At 38.5% G+C, this 19183-nt stretch overlaps 1 protein-coding gene across 4 annotated transcripts in view; it reads right to left on the reverse strand.

Annotated features, from left to right (window-relative positions):
• ABCA10 (ATP binding cassette subfamily A member 10) overlaps positions 1-19183 on the reverse strand; it is a 68604-nt gene that overhangs the window by 8259 nt on the left and 41162 nt on the right. For 3 of the 4 annotated variants that reach the window (XM_040452220.1, XM_040452221.1, XM_040452223.1), the window contains 9 exons: positions 18471-18608; positions 15114-15221; positions 14158-14328; positions 13850-13963; positions 7378-7497; positions 4855-4941; positions 2039-2130; positions 1217-1337; positions 240-357 (listed from right to left, as the gene is read on the reverse strand). In XM_040452220.1, the coding sequence (XP_040308154.1) occupies positions 240-357; positions 1217-1337; positions 2039-2130; positions 4855-4941; positions 7378-7497; positions 13850-13963; positions 14158-14328; positions 15114-15221; positions 18471-18608 (1069 nt within the window). The remainder of the gene's footprint in view (positions 1-239; positions 358-1216; positions 1338-2038; positions 2131-4854; positions 4942-7377; positions 7498-13849; positions 13964-14157; positions 14329-15113; positions 15222-18470; positions 18609-19183) is intronic. The other variant, XM_040452222.1, reaches the window with a different exon arrangement.

A 19183-nucleotide genomic window follows, 5' to 3' on the forward strand; every position in this document is an offset into this window, starting at 1 on the left:
ACTTTGGATTTATAGTAGAATGGTTTCGTCTTCCTGATCCAAGATGGGGTTTCTCACCATTTGAACTGGGACATGATTTTGAAACAGAAATTGTTTCTCTGCCAACATGTCAAGTATCTTTATAATTATCTGTTAACCAAGATAGGCGAAGAGTCTCAAAGAATGGAAATTTTCCCCCTTTTCATAGCCCCAAACCTAAATAATAAGGAACATTCTAATAAAGGGAACGTTATCCAAACCTTTGTTAACGCAGAATGAGATGTTTCTAACAGCTATTTTCCTCTTTCTTGTGGAAAAGCAATGTTCCTTTTTCTCTTTATATTCCTTGTGTAAACAGCTTGCCACTACGAGTGGTTTCTGGAAAACATGACAAAGCATGATTTTCCCATTAAATTTCAGATATTTTGTGCATTCATGTTTTATCTTTCATGCCCTAGGCTATGAATCTAACCAGATTTTGTGACAGTGATAATTCAGCCTCTTTCTTTCAAATGAAATGCCTAAATGTATGTTCATGAATGAAGATTACTTTATCAACCACGGAGAAAACCCATTCCTAATCAAATTCATGTTTGCGTTATGCCCTTGGCACTAATTTCTAGTTGATTTCTTTAAAAAAATTTTTTTTGTTTATTTATTTTTGAGACAGAGAAAGACAGAGCGTGAGCAGGGGAGGGGCAGAGAGAGAGGGAGGCACAGAAACCGAAGCAGGCTCCAGGCTCTGCGCTGTCAGCACAGAGCCCTATGCGGGGTTTGAACTCACTAGCTGTGAGATCAGGACCTGAGCTGAAGTTGGTCGCTTAACTGACTGAGCCACCCAGGCGCCCCTCTGGTTCATCTCTTATTGAAATGAACTAGGTGTAAATTCACCTGCTGATTACCGTTACTAATGTCACAATTCGAGATGAGGCAAAATGAAACTGCAAGTCTTGCAGAAGATGCGAACTTTTGTTAAGGTTGATAAAAATATCGGCGAATGTGTTGAATTGCAGTGACGCATGAAGACGTGGCCGGTGAAGACCCACAAAAAACCGAAGAAGAGAAAACTAGAGGAGTCATGATAAGATGCGTACTGCAAAAGATGCAATTTAAATATGACATACACATGCAATGTCACAGAAACAAAACCAAGCTGCGAAAAGAAAAACCAGGAGTTCAGCTCTCCAGGACAAGCTACCGAGCTCAGAGTTTTGTGAAGGGTCAAGACACTTGTCACCTCATCCGGGTTCAGAGTAGTGAGTGCATTTGCTGTTCTCGCTCTTTCAGCTTGGACATTCTCATCTTCTTCTTCTGGCTCTTCTGGGTTTGGATGATTTTCCCTACTTCTTGAGGAGATCCTACAGAGAAAATGAAATAACGTACCATTCGATTCTAGCTGTACCACCTTATCAAGAGAACGTACGTAAGCCTCTATACTTAAGTGACTATCCTTAGCTTTAAGAGAAAAAAAAGTGATTTACTACCAACAAGATTCCTTCTGTAGGTAGCCAAGTCCCTTGAAATATTTTCTTTGATTATTGTCTTTAAGACCTTCTATTCCATCTGTCAACGGGCTCTCTAAATTCCCTCAGATGCACACTCATCAGTGTTCCCCGTCTGCCTCATCCACATTGTGCTCACATTACACCATCAGTGATCACCAGAACTGGCTTCTCTTCTCTTTCCAAAACGGTCCACCCACATACTGAACGCACCAGCTCATTCTCACGTCTCCTCTTCGGGGACTGATACTTGCTCTTGGCAGGAGAAAAACAAACTTTGGTGCTTTCCCACTGCTAACAGACAGGCACGGAACAAACAAAACTCAACTTGCCTAAAATCTGTTAAGACCCAGGACTTAGAAATTATGCATGCCTGCATTCAATCTAATGTGGTTTGGGGTTGGTTTGGTTTTTATTTTTTCCCCAGAATAACGATGTCCAGTTTGCCCTGCTAAGAACTGACTAGTACATCTATCATAATAAATTGATGTTAAATGTACTGTCACAAACATTAAATATTTAAATTATACTCAGATGTTAAGAAATGTTCTCCTGACCTGAAGACTGGGTCTTTCCTCATTGTTTTTTGTCCATACTTCATTTCTAGACACCTTATGACAAAAAGGAAAATGATACTCTGAAGGTATGGCTAAAAAGTAAAGAAGGAACATTAGAATTAGCATCATCATGGGATTCAGATTCAGTGAACAATATTTGCCTTTCCTTATGGAAGATTTGATCATTTTCTTACAAATTTGACAAAAATCTTACAAAATACTTCGGACAGGAGTTTATCCAAACCAACCCTTCCAATAGGGGAGCAGGAAAAACCCTAAAAGTCCTGCATTAAATTAAAACACACACACACACACACACACACACACACACACACACACACACACACACAGAAAAGCTGATGAGATAGTAGGGACATTTTTTTAAAGATATAAGAACTTTTGGGCTCCCTGGGTGGCTCAGTCTGTGAAGCATCAGACTCTTGGTTTTGGCTCAGGTCATGATCTCAGGGTTTCATGAGTTCAAGCCCCACTTTGGGCTCTGCATCGACACTGCAGAGCCTGCTTGGGATTCCCCCTCTCTCTGCCCCTCCCCAGCTCACCATCTCTCTCAAAAATAATCAATTAAAAAGAAAAAAGATAGTAAGGGCTTTTTAAGCCCGATCTCAGTGGATGTAGGGGGTAGGCTTGACATCAAAGCATCTCTGCTCCTGGAGTTAGTTTTCAAACTTCAGATTTCATGGCACGTCCAGGAGAAGAAGACAGGAGAAAGTACACAACTCTAGAGTTTTCTTCCAAGCAAGGAGTAGAATAGGTGGTCTTTTCACTAATAAAGCACGGGTCTCAAAGGGTTTTACTCTTAGGGAAGGACATGAAGAACACCCAGGAGGTTTGTAAGATAATTGCCTTGAGTGTCAACCACGGGGAGTGAAACAGAATGAGAAGCCAGCTTTTACACATATTTGTAGCCCAAATTCACATCATCTGAATGGTCCAAAACACCTCAAGCCTGGAATTAATTAACTAATTAATTAATCTTTATTTTTATTTACTTTAGAGAGCAAGAGCATGAGCCGGGGAGAGGGGCAGAGGGAGAGAGAGACTCTTAAGCAGGCTCCCTGCTCCGTGTGGAACCTGATGCAGGGCTCAATGCAGGGCTCGATCCCACGACCCTGGGATCACGACCTGAGCCGAAATCAAGAATCAGATGCTCAACCAACTGAGCCATTCAGGCCCCCAAGCCTGGAATTTAGTTAAAAGCACTACCAAACTAGTAGCTATCCAAAGAATTTGGCAGAAGCATACAAATTGGAATAGATATCCCAGAAACAGACCCTGTATACATGGGCATTTTATATATGAACAGAGGCATCCCTGAATATCAATGGAATGGCACAGGCTTTTCAATAAATAGTTCTGGACAACCGAGTATCTTTAAAGACAGAAATGAAATAGGACCCTTCCCTCACAACACAGAAATAAAATCAAGTGTGAGTGACTGAAGACATAAATGGGTAAGAAAATATAAGTCTTTTAGAGGACAACATCAAAGAATTTTAAGTAACCTCAGAGAGGGACAGATTTCTTAAATATGAAATATGAAATAAAATCCATTAATTATCTTAATAGATTTAGTAAAACTATTTGATTATTCTTGATACACACAACCTTTGATAAGATTCAAGATTCACTCTTGATAAATACATAAGCAAACAAAGACTAAAACCTCTAGTAAACTAGGGATCGAGTAATACTTTACACAGTTAATAGAATGCTTCATCGTTAAGTACTAAGATGTTTCCAAGTAAAATCATAAACAATGCAGTAACAGCATTAGGTCCCAGGGTTTCTGTGTTGTGTCACCCAGAGCTGCACATTTTAATGAATATATGTCTTAACCAAACAACTGTATAACTTTAGGATTTGTTAGTGGTCAATTAAAAAATAATTGAATATGTAACATCTCTGCATATATTTAGAAAATAGGAAAGATACATGTTCAGTATACAAAGACTCATGTGGAAATGGATATAATTTTATAAATTTATAAAAACTTGGGAAACTTTCTCCTTCAAGAAACTATTCTTCTGCCATGAAAGAGAAAAAAGAGGTCTGTAATCCATTTTGTTTCCCTTTTCTGCCTCAGTTACCATATGCACAGAAATAACACTTATATTCTATCTCAGTATCTTTTCCCAGTATAAAATTCCACTTAATTTTTCACCTTTGTTTTTCATTATTCAAATTAGTTTATTTTTTCATCCATACTTAAATGATTTTTGGCCATATAGCATTCTTTATAAATCACCACAGGCAATCCAAATTGTCTTTGGATACATATCATGTCAATAATGTGTAAGAATAGCAACCAAGCTGGGGTGCCTGGGTGGCTCAGTTGGTTAACAGTCCAGCTTCGGCTCAGGTCATGATCTCACGGTTCGTGAGTCTGAGCCTCGGGTTGGGCTTTGTGCTGACAGCTCAGAGCCTGGAGCCTGCTTCGGATTCTTTGCATCCCTCCCTTTCTGCCCCTCCCCCATTTGTGCTCTCTCTCTCTCTCTCTCTCTCAAAAATAAACACTTAAAAAATTAAAAAAAAAATAACAGCAACCAAGCCTTTAGTATTTCTGAACAGCAACCAAGCCTTTAGTATTTCTGGTGTATATTATACTGTCATTGATTCCATATAGAAAAATATCCTTATGTTTTACTGTCATTATATTTGAATGTAGAATATAATAGAATATAGCAAGAGCGAGTATTTTTAGGATACTTAAATTTGCCGTTATTTAAATAAAACTAGGTGTATTACACAGTTACGAATCCTAGGCAATACACATTCAGGTAGAAAATTTTTCTTACTATTAAGATTGTTAAGAGAATGCTCTGATTGCCTTCCTTTATTTCATCATTCACACTTTCCGAGTTTCTCACATACACATAAAATACCTGTTGAAGAAACACAAGAGTTAAATGAAGTTTCCTCTGCTTGATGCATATAAAATTTGTGCACTAAATATGCAAACGTTGAACTTGAATTTGTTCTCTGTTACTAAAGTCTGTTGATGAGCTGACATCCTTCCTTGGTTGTAATCTCCAACACCTTCTGCCTTCCAATTGTATGTGGTAGGGATTGGCAGATTTCTTATTCTATTTTTTCATCTAGACTGATTTTATTTTTGACACATAAATATTACATATTTTGTTCGATGTATGCTAACATCTATGAACATTCTCAGTACTGAGAGGCCTTGCAGTGTTCTCCCTGGTTACAGTTCTGTCATCATTATCCTCACCTCCTTCTAAAAGCCAGCTGACACTGATCAGAATGTTAAACCCCAAATAGCGGGAGCTGTTTTGCAAAATAGCTAGAAATAGACGTGTTAAGTCTTAGAATACGACTTTTCACAATTGTAAAATACCTAGAAATAGGTATTTTTTTCACAATTGTAAAATACCTAGAAATAGATGTGTTAAGTCTTAGAATAAGATAATTATTGAAGTTAAGCACCACATTTAGTTTTTTTTTTTTAATTTTTTTTTTTTTAATGTTTATTTACTTTGGAGAGATAGGGAAGAGCATGAGCAAGGGAGGGGCAGAGAGAGAGACACACACAGAATCCACAGCAGGCTCCAGGCTCTGAGCTGTCAGCACAGGGCCTGACGTGGGGCTCCACGTGGGGCTCGACGTGGGGCTCGAACTCACCAACCATGAGATCATGACCTGAGCCGAAGCCGGACGCTCAACCGACTGAGCCACCCAGGCGCCCCAAGCACCACATTTAGTTTTGCATTTCCCTCAGTTCCATAAGATAGGTAAACGAGAGGGAGTATATAATTCTCATTATTCTTTTTACTAAAAGTGAATGTTCTCAGAAGAATCTAATATTTTTTCTGCCAATAAATGCTAAAAGGGATGTTTTAAAAATTACTACCATTTAGTGAGTGTCCACACTATGTGAGATCCTGGGCTTGGCAGAATACATATATTACCTTCTAAGAGCAAACATTATTTCAATCTTTTTATAATAGATATTTTATAATAAAATACCCTTGACTATAGTTTTGCAATTCTGATTCGTTCTTCAGATGAATATTTTTTAGCTGCCTCCTATTAAAAATACTATTTAATGGGGCGCCTGGGTGGCTCAGTCGGTTGCACATCCCACTCCGGCTCAGGTCATGAACTCATGGTCTGTGAGTTCGAGCCTCACATCGGGCTCTGTGCCCACAGCTCAGAGCCTGGAGCCTGTTTCAGCTTCTGTGTCTCCCTCTCTCTCTGACCCTCCCCCGTTCATGCTCTGTCTCTCTCTGTCTCAAAAACATAAATAAATGGTAAAAAAAAAATTAAAAAAAATAGTATTTAGCATTAATGATTTTTAAATTTTTTATTTAAGTTTTTATTTTATTCTATTTTATTAAATGTTTATTTATATTTATTTATTTATTTATTTAGAGAGAGAGAGAGAGCATACACATGTACCATGGTGGAGGGGTAGAGAGAGAGGGAGAGAGAATCCCAAGCAGGATCCACGCTGCCAGCACAGAGCCTAATGTGGGGTCCATCTCATGAAGTGTGAGATCATGACCTGAGCTGAAATCAAGGGCTGGGCACTTAACCAACTGAGCCACCCAGGTGCCTCTAAGTTTTTATTTTAATTTGAGTTAGTTAACAGACAGTGTTATATTAGTTTCAGGAGTACAATACAGTGATTCAATAGTTTCATACATCACATGGTGCTCATTAAGAAGTGTGCTTGCACAGGGCGCCTGGGTGTTTCAGTTGGTTAAGTGTTTGACTCTTGATTTCAGCTCAGGTCATGACCTTATGGTTTGTGGGATTGAGCCCCATGTTGGGAGCCTGCTTGGGATTCTCTCTCTCCCCCTCTCTCTCTGCCCCTCCCCCATTCATGTGTGCATGTGCTTTCTCTCTCTCTCTCTCTCAGAATAAATAAAGAAACATTAAAAACAAAAGGAGTGCACTTGCAAATTTCTTTATAGTGGGAGTGATAAAGTCCAGAACTGTGATGTAGATGACATTTATCAACAGTTGCCCCCAAATTCTCAGCAGTGCTTGGTTTCCCCCAGAAGTGCTTTGTAGCAACATGATTTCCTTTCCTTACCAATCACATCTCCAAAGCAATTTATTGACACTAAGTGGCATGCAATCAAAGAGCGCAATATGTCACATCTCCCATGTGATCTGATATTTAGGAAAAGGGACTCAAGCACAGTCATCAACTTTATTCAGTTTTGCAATCTTAGTTTCAGAACTTACCAGCATCGAATAACTCCTAAATTTTATACTTGTTTCAACACTGGGCAAAGATTTCATTAATGGGCTACATGGTTAAGGCCAGTCACACAGTAGGTAATATTGCTTACCTCCATAAAAAGTATGAAAAATCTAATTAAAGTGTAGAAAGGTATTGAAATCATGCATAGAATTAAACTGGGGTCTTCAGGTTTGGCTGATGATTGGATGATGAGTAAAAATATTGAAATCTAGAAGAAAAATATCCATAGGTATTTTAATTTTCTCAGTCGTACATAATATTTTAAGCTTTTTAAATGAATAATCTGTTTTCCTAGGAGATATTCTCATTTTCACTTTATATATAGCAATATTGCTAGGTTTTCCTCTTTAGGAAGCAAGAAACTATCATTACAACTGAAACACAAGTTTATAATATCTAAAAGATAAATATCTTTTAAATATCTAGAAGATTTTGCACTATCTGATATGGATAGAGAGTAACAATAAAAGAAAGGGATATTACATTATTTACCCTGTTCATCACCAAAAATCCTCATATGCTTTTAGCACCAACGTATAATTTAGAATTAACTAATGATATGACTTGGAATCTTAAAAGAGAAAAGGACAAAATAAACGTTGAGGTATTTATTGCCATATGTAAGCAATAGGAAAGATATGAAAATTATCCATTTTGACACTAAGGTAGGAATAGTGAAAGGTTGAAAACATCCTGGGAGGAATGAATAAGTCAAGGGGATAAAACGCACAGCAGAAGAAATGTAGTCAATGGTAAGGCAATAGCGATGTATGGTGACAGAGGGTAGCTACCCTTGAGAGCATAGCATAACGCGTTAACTTGTGGACTCACTATGTTGTTCACCTGAAACCAATGTAACGTTTTGTGTCAAGTATACTCAAAACAAAATCCTCAGAGAAAAATAATATGGACAGCACCATACATGGCAGCCCATATTCCCAAGTCAGACTACTTTGGTGGTTTCCTAAGTGGACTCCCTGGATCAAGTTCTCCTTTCGCCACAGATCCATGGGGCATTCTGAAGAAGGATTTGGTTTGGTTTGAATAAGAATCACTTTCTTTTACATATTCCTTATAAATCCTCTGATTGCAAAGATTGTTTTGCTCGAGCAAAGTGTCTGGCACTTTGTAACAGAGAAATGCAATAAATATCAATGAAAGAATGAATGAATGAATGAATATTGGAAAGGCAGGAGGATTTCTATCTTTATGTTTTTATTCATCAAATAATCAAAAAAGATACATATTTAAAAATTTTTTAAATGTTTATTTATTTTTGAGAGAGAGAGACGGAACACAAGCAGGGGAAGGGCAGAGAGAGAGGGAGACACAGAATCCGAAACGGGTTCCAGGCTCCGAGCTGTCAGCACAAGATATGTGAGCAAGATGTGACCTGAGCCAAAGTCGGATGCTCAACCACCTGGGCCACCCAGGAGTCCCAAAAAAGATACACATTAAGGGTTCAATTTATGCAGATCACTTTGTGGAGTGGTATTGTAGTTACTACAGTTGTAGGAATAAAAGAGGGTGAAAGACAAGAAGAGGCTAGAAGCTGTTACTGAGCATTTACTGTTTACCAAGGACTTTGATGAGCAGTTGACTAGCACTGTGATGGTCAATGTGCTTTGAAACAGTCAGTCCTAACCCTTTAAAGTATTATGGTTATTATATATATTTTCCGAGGGTCAGATAAATGAATTGACTTGCCCAGCGTCTTACAGCTATTCAGTGCTAGGTCAAGGATTCAAACCGGGGGCTGTCTGGCTCTAGAGCCCAAACTCTTAACCGCTATACTTTTATAGGAAGATAACCGGCCTTACATCAAGTCAGTGGACATGACGTCGGCTGCCATGATACATATGAAACAGATGATAGAACAAAAACGCATATAAATAATGTTTCCTCCACAAGCACCAGAAACATTTTCTGGAGGAAAAAGCAATATCAACAGAAACAGGTTCACTAGTTTATTTTATAACCTTGTATCAGAATCTCCTTGAAGATTTACTGTTCATGCCATTTATAAGTAATAAAGGTTCTGCTGTAACAAAGTATGCAGCAATATATCTTCAGTTATAAAAAACTGAAGTTAAACCTTCTAATTCTAAAAATGCAATTAAATAACTTATCTTTGACAACCCTACCTCTCTTCTCTTATTCCCTTAATGCACTAATTATCTCATCTATCTTGTCCCAAACATCAGAAAAATAAAAAGAATCCTTTCATTGGATCTTTCCTCTGGCAAACAATACCAACAACATTACATTTAAAGGAGTTGTAAAACACTTCCTATTTCTACTTCCCCATTCTATATTTATTCTTCCATCTGCTATAAACTGGATTCTATATTCACTGCTGTAAAAAACTGAAGTTTTTAAAAATTTTTTTTTAACGTTTTTATTTATTTTTGAGACAGAGAGAGACAGAGCATGAACAGGGGAGGGTCAGCTAGAGGGAGACACAGAATCGGAAACAGGCTCCAGGCTCTGAGCTGTCAGCACAGAGCCAGACGCGGGGCTTGAACTCACAGACCGCGAGATCATGACCTGAGCCGAAGTTGGCCACTTAACCGACTGAGCCACCCAGGTGCCCCAAAAACTGAAGTTTTAAAAGTTAGCTGTGGACTTCTACCTGTAGAAATATAGAAGAATAGATATCCTGAAAGACCTTACCTGTGCCATCTAAAACACATGTCCTTTAAATACACTGCTAGTCTTGGGGAAAAAAGCGAGAGAATTCTTTGACAGGAAACACAAAGTCTGAAACCTAACTTGGACTATTAAGTAAACACTACATCTGAGCGACCAGGGAACAAATGTGCATTCCAGTTCAGGGATTGAGAGGTCCTTCCCTCCAAATACCCTCGATAGAATAAGTATAGAATAAATAACCCTCTTTAGGGCTATTCCTTGCAACCCCCATATTAAGGCATGACGCTCTAAGATGATGAATGCCCTACATGGGCTCTACACTGTACTTCTTGCAAAAGTAATTGAAAATTCTTCTAGGATGAAAATATCCCCAGTATAAGATCCTGAGAGTTCAATACTTAAAGGTCAACTAAATATGTGCACCCAGCTAAAATAAATAAATAAATAAACAAACAAACAAACAAACATTCAAGTATACAAAGCAGCCAGCCACAAGTGGCTGGGGGGGGGGGGGGGGGCGTTTGGGGGGGGGACAACCAACAACAGATTATAACTATTTGAAGACTGTTATCATTGTCAAAGAACAAGTACAAATATTATTTTAATTAAATGTATAAGTAAATCAAGTGTGGAATAAAGAACACAAAAACAAGTAACAAGAGATCATGAGAAACCGCTGGACATATCTGAAATAGAGCCAAATCGTTTTAGAAAACAAAGTTGAAATTTTAATAAGTTGATCAAAGATTAAGCGTAACTCAGAAATAGCTGAATCAAAAAATAAGTGAATTGGAAGGAGAGTCTGAAGCATTTCCCAGAATGCAGCAGGACAAGGACATAGAAAGTTTGAGCAAAATGCTAAGAGATGTGGAGAACAGACTGAGAATAACACTAATACTATCTCAGTAGAGTCCAGGGAGCAAAAAATAAATATTTTATTCGCACTTTCATAAGAGAGGTAATATTTAAAGAGGTGCTGGCAGAGAAATTCCTGGAACTGACAAATGAATTCACAGATTCAGATGGCAAAATTCATTTGAAAAAAATGTTAAATACAAAGAAATCCACACCTAGAAACAATGTAATGAAATTAAAGGTGCGAAAGTCAAAGACCTTAAAAGTAGTCGAAGACGAATCCTCTACAAAGGAATGGCAGACAGCAATACATCTCAATAGCAAAAAGGTCAGCAAGAGGTTAGTGAATTTAGGTGATAAGAGAAAATAATTGTCAGCCAAGAAATTTATATGCAGTAAAATTAACTTTTAAGAATGAGAGTGAAAAATGGCTCTAATGAGAATAAAAAGACAAAGTTACATGTGTGAATGGTGGACAAATGGTCAACAAAAAGTGTCTACAAATATTTTTTAACTTCTTAAAATAATAATGTTTATTTATGAGATTAAAAATGAGAGAGCCAAACACTAGAGAATATCATGTAAGTAGGGTGAGCAATTATTGATAATAAAGTCTCCAAAATACAGTGTTGGAAGTAATTAGGATATTGATTAACTTTAGGCTCCATTAAGTTTGGGATGGGGAAAAGAAAATCAAGGATATTATGGGCTGAGTTTTGTCCCGTCAAATTCACATATTGAAGTTCTAAGCCCAGTAGAACATGATTGTATTTGGAGATGGGATCCTTAAAGAGGTCATTAAGATTAAAGACGTCATGGAGGTGCGCCCTAATCCAATGTAACTATTGTCCTAATAAGAGGAAATTTAGACACACACACACACACACACACACACACACACACACACAAGATCATAGGAAGTCTCTGAGAGATGATGGCCATCTATAAGCCACCACATAATGCACATCACAAATACAAAGCCATGAGGTAAAAAATGATATCACCAAATTGAAGTGTATAAACAATCACAAGAAATTCATTAAATTAAACGCATAGATTGTCAGATTGAATTTAAAAATGACAACAAATAAAATCCAACTATATTCAGTTGGCAACAAACAGACACGAAAGCATGACACCCAAAGGTTGAAAGTAAACCCGTGGCAAAACGATTTACCAGGCAAAAGCTAAATAAAAGAAATCTGGTACACCTATATTAATATCTGACATATCGACTTTATGACCAAAAGCCATTATGAGAATAAATAGGGCCACTACCTAATGATTCCAGACTTGAATGATCAAATAAAATACGGGTTTGAACATGTGCAGGCCCATGTATACATGCACTTTTTGTTCAATAAATGCAGTCCTGGAAATGTATTTTCTCTTCCTTATGATTTTCTTAATACTATTTTTTTCTCTAGGTTGCTTTGTTGTGAGAATACAGTAGGTAATACAGATAACATAATAATATGTGTTAATTGACTGCTTATGTTATCGGTAAGCCTTCCAGTCAACAGTATACATCTGGGGGGGAGTCAAAAGTTACACGCATAATCGCGACCATGCAGAGGGCTGGTTCCCCTAACTCCCATGTTGTTCAAGGGTCACCTGTAGTCTCAAAATATATAAAGCAAAAACTGATTAAATGAGAGGATGAAACAGACAACCCTACCTTTATATTGGGATGAATAAGGGGAGAAAAACCAAACAGATCAAGGACTAATTCCAATAGTTAAGGAGGCGTTACCTTGTTACGGCATTTGACTATTGTAGCACAAGCACTTATAAAATCAACCCAACGAATGATATGATTGGGTACTGCAAGGAGGATACTTAGAGACTAAGAAGCAATTCAATAGCCTTTACGATCTCTGCCGGCATACTGAATTCTCCAACTGGCTGTATTTGTGACATTCCCGTCCACACTAAATCCAAACCTTTGGATATTACCAACAAAGACCAGCCACTGTGACTGTACCAGCCCCAAAGAAGTAAGATCTTGGCTCTCTTTACCCTAAACCCTCTGCCCTGTCCCCACATACAGGAGAAGGGGAAACCCAGAAGCAAATAGAAAAATTAAAAGGGTAGACCCTGCTCCCTTTCTCACCACTGGTCCCCAAACTAAGGGCATGCCTGAAGTGGGGTTGGGGATGGAGCTTTTGAGATTAAAGCTATGATTTGGACTTGGCTGGCCTTTTAAGTGAATCTTAATGAGCTATTTTACTATCTGAAATGGTCAGAAATCTATGATACCTGCTCAAGATGTCAACAAGGCATAGGGAAGAGAATACAGCAGAGTGCCTAATGTAATAAATGTTTTTATTTATTAATCAAACTTTTCCATGTTTATTTGTTTGATTACATTACTAGTCAATATGGTCACCTATCACACTTTTTTTTTTTTTTAATAAGTAGAATTATTCAGGAGAAAAACTACACTGAGTTGAGAGGCTTGGGTTCAGGTGTGATTCTTTTAAGTTCTTCCCACTCTGTAAAATGAGGGGACTGTCCCAAGTGATCTAGTCTTTCAGGTGAGCCCTGCCAGGGTTTCTACAGATATTTTGGTTCTCTCCAAAGAAACAGAGATATAAAAGAGAAACCTCAAAGAACAGATGGAAATAGGAGAGAGAAAATGAACAAGAAATACTGAAACCATGAACACAGTCCAGCAGTAATGGAGGTACAAAAGAAGTGATTCCATTCTCTTCTAAGTAACGTATTTAGGGGAGCCTGCATGGCTCAGTTGGTTGGGCACCTCACTTTGGCTCAGGCCATGATCTCATGGTTTGTGACTTCGAGCCCCGCATTGGGCTCTGTGCTGACAGCTCAGAGCCTGGAGCCTGCTTCACATTCTGTGTCTCCCTCTCTGTCTGCCCCTCCCCCAGTCATTCTCTCTCTCTCTCTCTCTCTCTCTCTCTCTCTCTCTCTCAGTCAAAAGTAAATAAACATCTTAAAATTTTTAAGTATTTATACTTAACTATGAATTCTTAAAAATAAGCTTTAAAAAAATTTAATATAAATGTGCATATGTATGCATAGATACTTACAATAAGAAACCCGAGACACCAAAGGCCATTATTTTTTCTTCTCTTGCAAAAGATGAATGAAATCACATACGTGAAGAATATAAGAGAAGCTGCACAACCAACTATGCAAACCACCTACAAACAATATATTTAGTGGCAAGATTAGAGATGGCAGGTCACGTATGGGACGGGGAACAGGGAGATAATGAGATCATAAGGCTGTGTAAGGCCATTTTCTCACACACGCCTTTCGTTAACGATACAACGCTAATGGAAGTGAATGTTTGTTTCTATTATATTTTGGCCTGGTGAAAAAAATGATCACTTACAAGAGCAAACATGAGCACCAGTGGGAATCTGACTTCCAAAACCGTGAGGCAGTTAATTAAATACACCGAAAGAAGAATCGAGCAGTATAATGGAATGTCCACAAGAGCCTGTCCAATCCAGTATGCCGAAGGACACAGGCCTGAAATCCATAACTGAGACTGAGTTTTTTGCTGATAAAGAAACAGAAGGGATACAGAAGGGTTTGAAATGTTGGGTCGAAAAGGTATTTTGTTTATGCGAAAATACAAACTTTTAATACATTTTAGAAATAGCATGTTGTAATTTTTTTTGTCTGTATTATTTTATATAGTGAATCTGAGCTTCAGTAACTTTCTAACCCAGGTCTAGGTAATCAGGCCTCAGGCAACTAATACCGTCCCAGAGAAACACCGTGTCACTGTGACTGCAGAAGGGTATGTCTCTAAGTATCTGATGTCCAATATGGGAATATACAGCCATTGGCTCAACAGGAAAAGTCTGGATTATTTGTAGAGTTGATTTACTCTTTGATAAATTTACTCTTAGATAAATGAAAATGATGATAACATAAAATTTTAAAGCTTGATTTACAAAAGTGTTGTTAAAAGTTCAGAAACATGGTGTATCTTACATTGGACGCTCTATTTAAAAAAACACACACACACATTCCTTTTGGAACTGTGAAATAACAACACACGGTCAAGAAGCACCACACTTTCACCTCTAGAGTTGATTCAGTAGGATTCCCTTAAAGGTGAGGCAATTTCATGGTGTTGAATAGTGAATTTTCTGACTCCTTTGACATTGTGATTAACCATTTGACAGAATCTATAATGAGACTAGAACAACGACATAATTTATGTGTAGACACATTTTTCTTGAAGAACTATCCTGTGTGTATACAGCAGTGAAATTCTAATTTTTGAAGTCAGAGAAAATCATCTTTGTCCTCCTCCCCTCCCACACCCCCTCTTACTTTGCGATCGCTGAGGCTGCTCATGCCAATGTAAGGAGAAAGGCAGTTTGCAAGGACCAGCAAAAATAAAGGCCCATTCACAAAACCAAATTCCACTAAGACGCCATTCTGGAAGTTCAAAACACACCTGTAAGCTATTGAAATTGTTACATATCATGCAATCAAACATAGTCGTAAGATATGAGATAGTGAGAACTTCAGAATGGAAGCATATACCCAATTTAAGAAGCAAACACAGACAGGGGTACCTGGGTGGCTCAGTCAGTTAAGTGTCTGACTTTGGCTCGGGTCGTGATCTCACAGTTTATGACTGCTGGGCTGTCTGCTGTCAGCGCAGAGCCCGCTTCTTCCGATCCTCTGTCCTCCTCTCTCTCTGCCTCTCCCTCATTCGTGCTCTCTCTCAAAAGTAAATAAACATTAAAAAAAAAAAAAAAAAAACAAGCAAACACAGGCAGAAGTGGCCATGTTTTGCTACCCTAAATAGCAGGCTCCATTCCCAGGAACTGCACGATATCAACAGAAATTCAAAATCTGAATTCATAGGCATGTATCCAGAGATTGTGAGCAGGTTCTTTTTCATATTTACATCTAGTAATTGTTAAGCAAAGACATATACTCTTTGGAGCTGCACTGATAGTCTCTGAAGCAGAGAGACTGCTTATTCCGGTTCCCTACTTCCAAGTAGATGAATTATAGATAATAGCCTCTAAAACTCTTGAACTTGAAGCTGTTCTTGTCCCTACCTGCGAAATATAATTAGAGGAGGGCAAATCTTTCCTGCGTAAAACACTTTTGGACATCTAGAAATATTTAAATTAATCTTTAAGGCATGGAAGGGTCTTACTATAAATCTAAGTTGTTTTCCAGACAGGGTAATGTATTACTGTTATAACAATGGACTGGGAAAAAAGAAAAAAAGAGTACAGAAACGGCCTTATTTCATAGGCAAAAAAAACTAGAGGTGCCATTATATTAATTTCTTACTATAAAAATTTCATTCTCTACAACCACTATGCATATACTTGTAAACATTCACCCAATTTCCTCCATGTTTCCCTTTTTTATCTACAATAATTAAACACACCTGTTAGGAATTACTTGAAGGCTGAGGACAGTTATTAAAATCGTATATAATCAAAAACTGCACTGTATCTCATAAGACACAAAACAGAAAAGAGCCAAGACCCAAAAGGACACTTCAGAATTTAAAACGAAAGAGAAAAAAATGGGGCGCCTGGGTGGCTCAGTCAGTTGAGCATCCAACTCTTGATGTGGCTCAGGTCATGATCTCATGGTTCATGAGTTCAAGCCAGGAATCATGGGCTGTGCTTGTGCTCTCTCTCTCTCTTAAAATAAGTAAGTAAACTTCAAAAAAATAAAATAAAATAAAATAAAATGATAGAGAAAACACCACAGAACTGTTAAATAATCATAATTTTAGAGTTGGATTGTATATTCTCATAAATTTCAGTGTGATCTATCCGTCTATGTACTCTCCACATTTTCCCCCCTTAAACAAGGAGTTTAGTTTTATTTTCTCTGTGCATTTGCAAAACACTTAGGACCAATGCTTGGTGAGTTCAAGCCCCACACTGGGCTCTGTGCTGGCAGCGAGGAGCTTGCTTGGGATTCTCTCTCTGCCCCTCCCCCACTTGTTCTTGCTCTCCCCGCCCCCCCCCCCCAAAAAAAAAAAAAACATTAAAAAAAAAAAAAACCAAATGTGAAAAAAAATAAAATTAAAAAAAAAAACGGCCTAAGAAGGATTAGTGCCTTAGCTCTAGGGAGCTACAGCAACTGTGACTGGTGCAAGTAATTGAAAAAATATCGGGAAAATAGAACAGGAGGCAAGAGAATGAGAAATCACTGAGGAAGAGGGCCTTGAAGTGGGCCACCAGGGGGAACTGGAGGCCGGGGGGTGGGTCTGGATGGAGGGAGGGGCCCCCACTGGTAGCCACTGGGTGGGGGTTGCGGAGGCTCAGTATATCCACGAGGAGGTATCACTGGAGTAGGTCCACGCATCCCAGGTGGGGGCATAGGACCTGGGTGACCCATGGGAGATCCAAACGGAGGCCCTTGAGGGGGCATGCCCTTTGGAATAGGTCCGGGATGAGGCACTCCAGGTGGCCATCGGGATGGTGGCTGTCCCCCGCCCCCAGAGCCTGGGGGCCCAGCATGGGGGTGTCCTAAGCCATAAAGACCACGGTGGGCTGGCTGCATCTGAGACACCCTTGGATGGGGCATCCCACCTGGTGGGAATGGGTGAGGACGTGAGTGTCCATGCCCAGGATGTCCAGCCCCTGGGGTTCCTGCTGATGGTGGGCCAGCTCCAGGAGGCACAGGTGGTGGGGGCATGGCTGGGGGGTATCCCAGGTGGAAGCATTCTAGGAGGCAGCACTGTGGTGTTGGGGGGAGGGAGGACCCAGGAGGAGGCATGCCTGGTGGAGGAAGCCTGGACCCCAGTGAGATACCACAGGATTGGGGGCTGAGGGTGGATGTGGTGTATACTTTCTACACTTGCTTTAATCAATGTATATCACATACTCAATAAACTCCCCTAGGGAGAAGTGATGTAAGATTAAGGATTTGTATTTGAAGCTTTGTAAGTGTTCTAGATTTCTAAGCAAGTCCATTCATTCACTGATTTTAGAAACTATGTATTAGGTACCTAGTAAAGTGTGAAGAGTTATTCAACACAGATTCTTTAACAGACCTATTATTTTTCTCTATTATTTTACAGTTTTCAGTGTCTTTGGATCTTGGCTCTTTTAATGTTCTATGTCTTGGGGAGCTGTGGATAATTTTGAATAGACAAGATTTTATTTTATTTTTTTCAATGCATTTATTTAGTTTGAGAGAGCACTCATGCAAGCAGGGGAGCAGCAGAGAGAGAGGGAGACAGAGCATCCCAAGCAGGCTCTGTGCCGACAGCACGATGCAGGTTCGACCCCACGAACCATGAGATCATGACCTGGGCAGAAATCAAGAGTCAGACATTCAAACACCTGAGCCACCCAAACACCCCGATTAGATAAGATGTTAGACTGGAAGGATGAGGCCAGTGATAAAACGAGTCTCTAAGTATCAGGTAGACACTCAAGAAATATTTGTAGAATGAATGAAAAAGGTCAGGCTTCTGTTCTAGGCACTGAGGAAACGGATTTAATCCTCACAATAACTATATATAGTAGATACAATTATATTCCCCATTTTATAGATGAAGACAGTAAAGCAAGGAATGGCTAAGAAAGTTCCTAATAAATAGCAGAAACAGGACTCAAACTCAGGTGGTAAGCTATAGAGTTCTCCCCCTTTATCCCTCATTAAATAGTCTCTTATATAAGTGAATACTGTACTTACAAAAGGAAATGTGCTTCTCTCTGTTTTAATAAGTTCGGTAAAGTTAAAAATTCCAAGAAGGGCATTGCTAACAATTCCCATAAGAACAGGAAAACAAGTCATTCTCTTGGTATTACACACAACTGAAAATCTGTAATCCTTAAAAAAAAAAAAAAAAAAAAGACACACAAATATAAGTTTTAAATTCTTAAAGCAATCATACTTTCTGTACAACTTATAAAGGACCAGGGTGGAATTAGGGTGAGAAGGAGACTATTAGTTTTTCTTTGACACTTCAATCTTTTTGAATTGTTGTAAGAATGCATTATTTTGGTAATCCAAATGACTTATTCTGTAAATGAAATAGATGAACATTCACTAACATGAAAGGATGTCAACGATTTATATTTTATGTGACAGAAAGAGTTTCAGGGCCCTCTAATACAATTCCAATTTAGGAAATATGTCTTAGAATATGAGATTGTTCTAAAAATAATGTATTTTTATAAAGGAAAAGTGTGTAGAAGACATTTGCCAAACAACAGTTAGAAATATAATATGGGAAAATAAAGAAATGAAATTATTTAGAGAATTTTCCCTTCTGTATTACATATCCCAGTAATGTTTTAATTTCCCTATTAAAAATGAGTTGCTTTTTTTCTGCTTTATGGAGGTGTAATTGACAAACAACATTTTAATCTACTTAAAATGTAGTTCACAATGATTTGACATAC

This window comes from Herpailurus yagouaroundi, unplaced genomic scaffold (genome assembly GCF_014898765.1).
Source record: "Herpailurus yagouaroundi ecotype Mexico unplaced genomic scaffold, PumYag 206, whole genome shotgun sequence".
Classification (NCBI taxonomy): domain Eukaryota; kingdom Metazoa; phylum Chordata; class Mammalia; order Carnivora; family Felidae; genus Herpailurus; species Herpailurus yagouaroundi.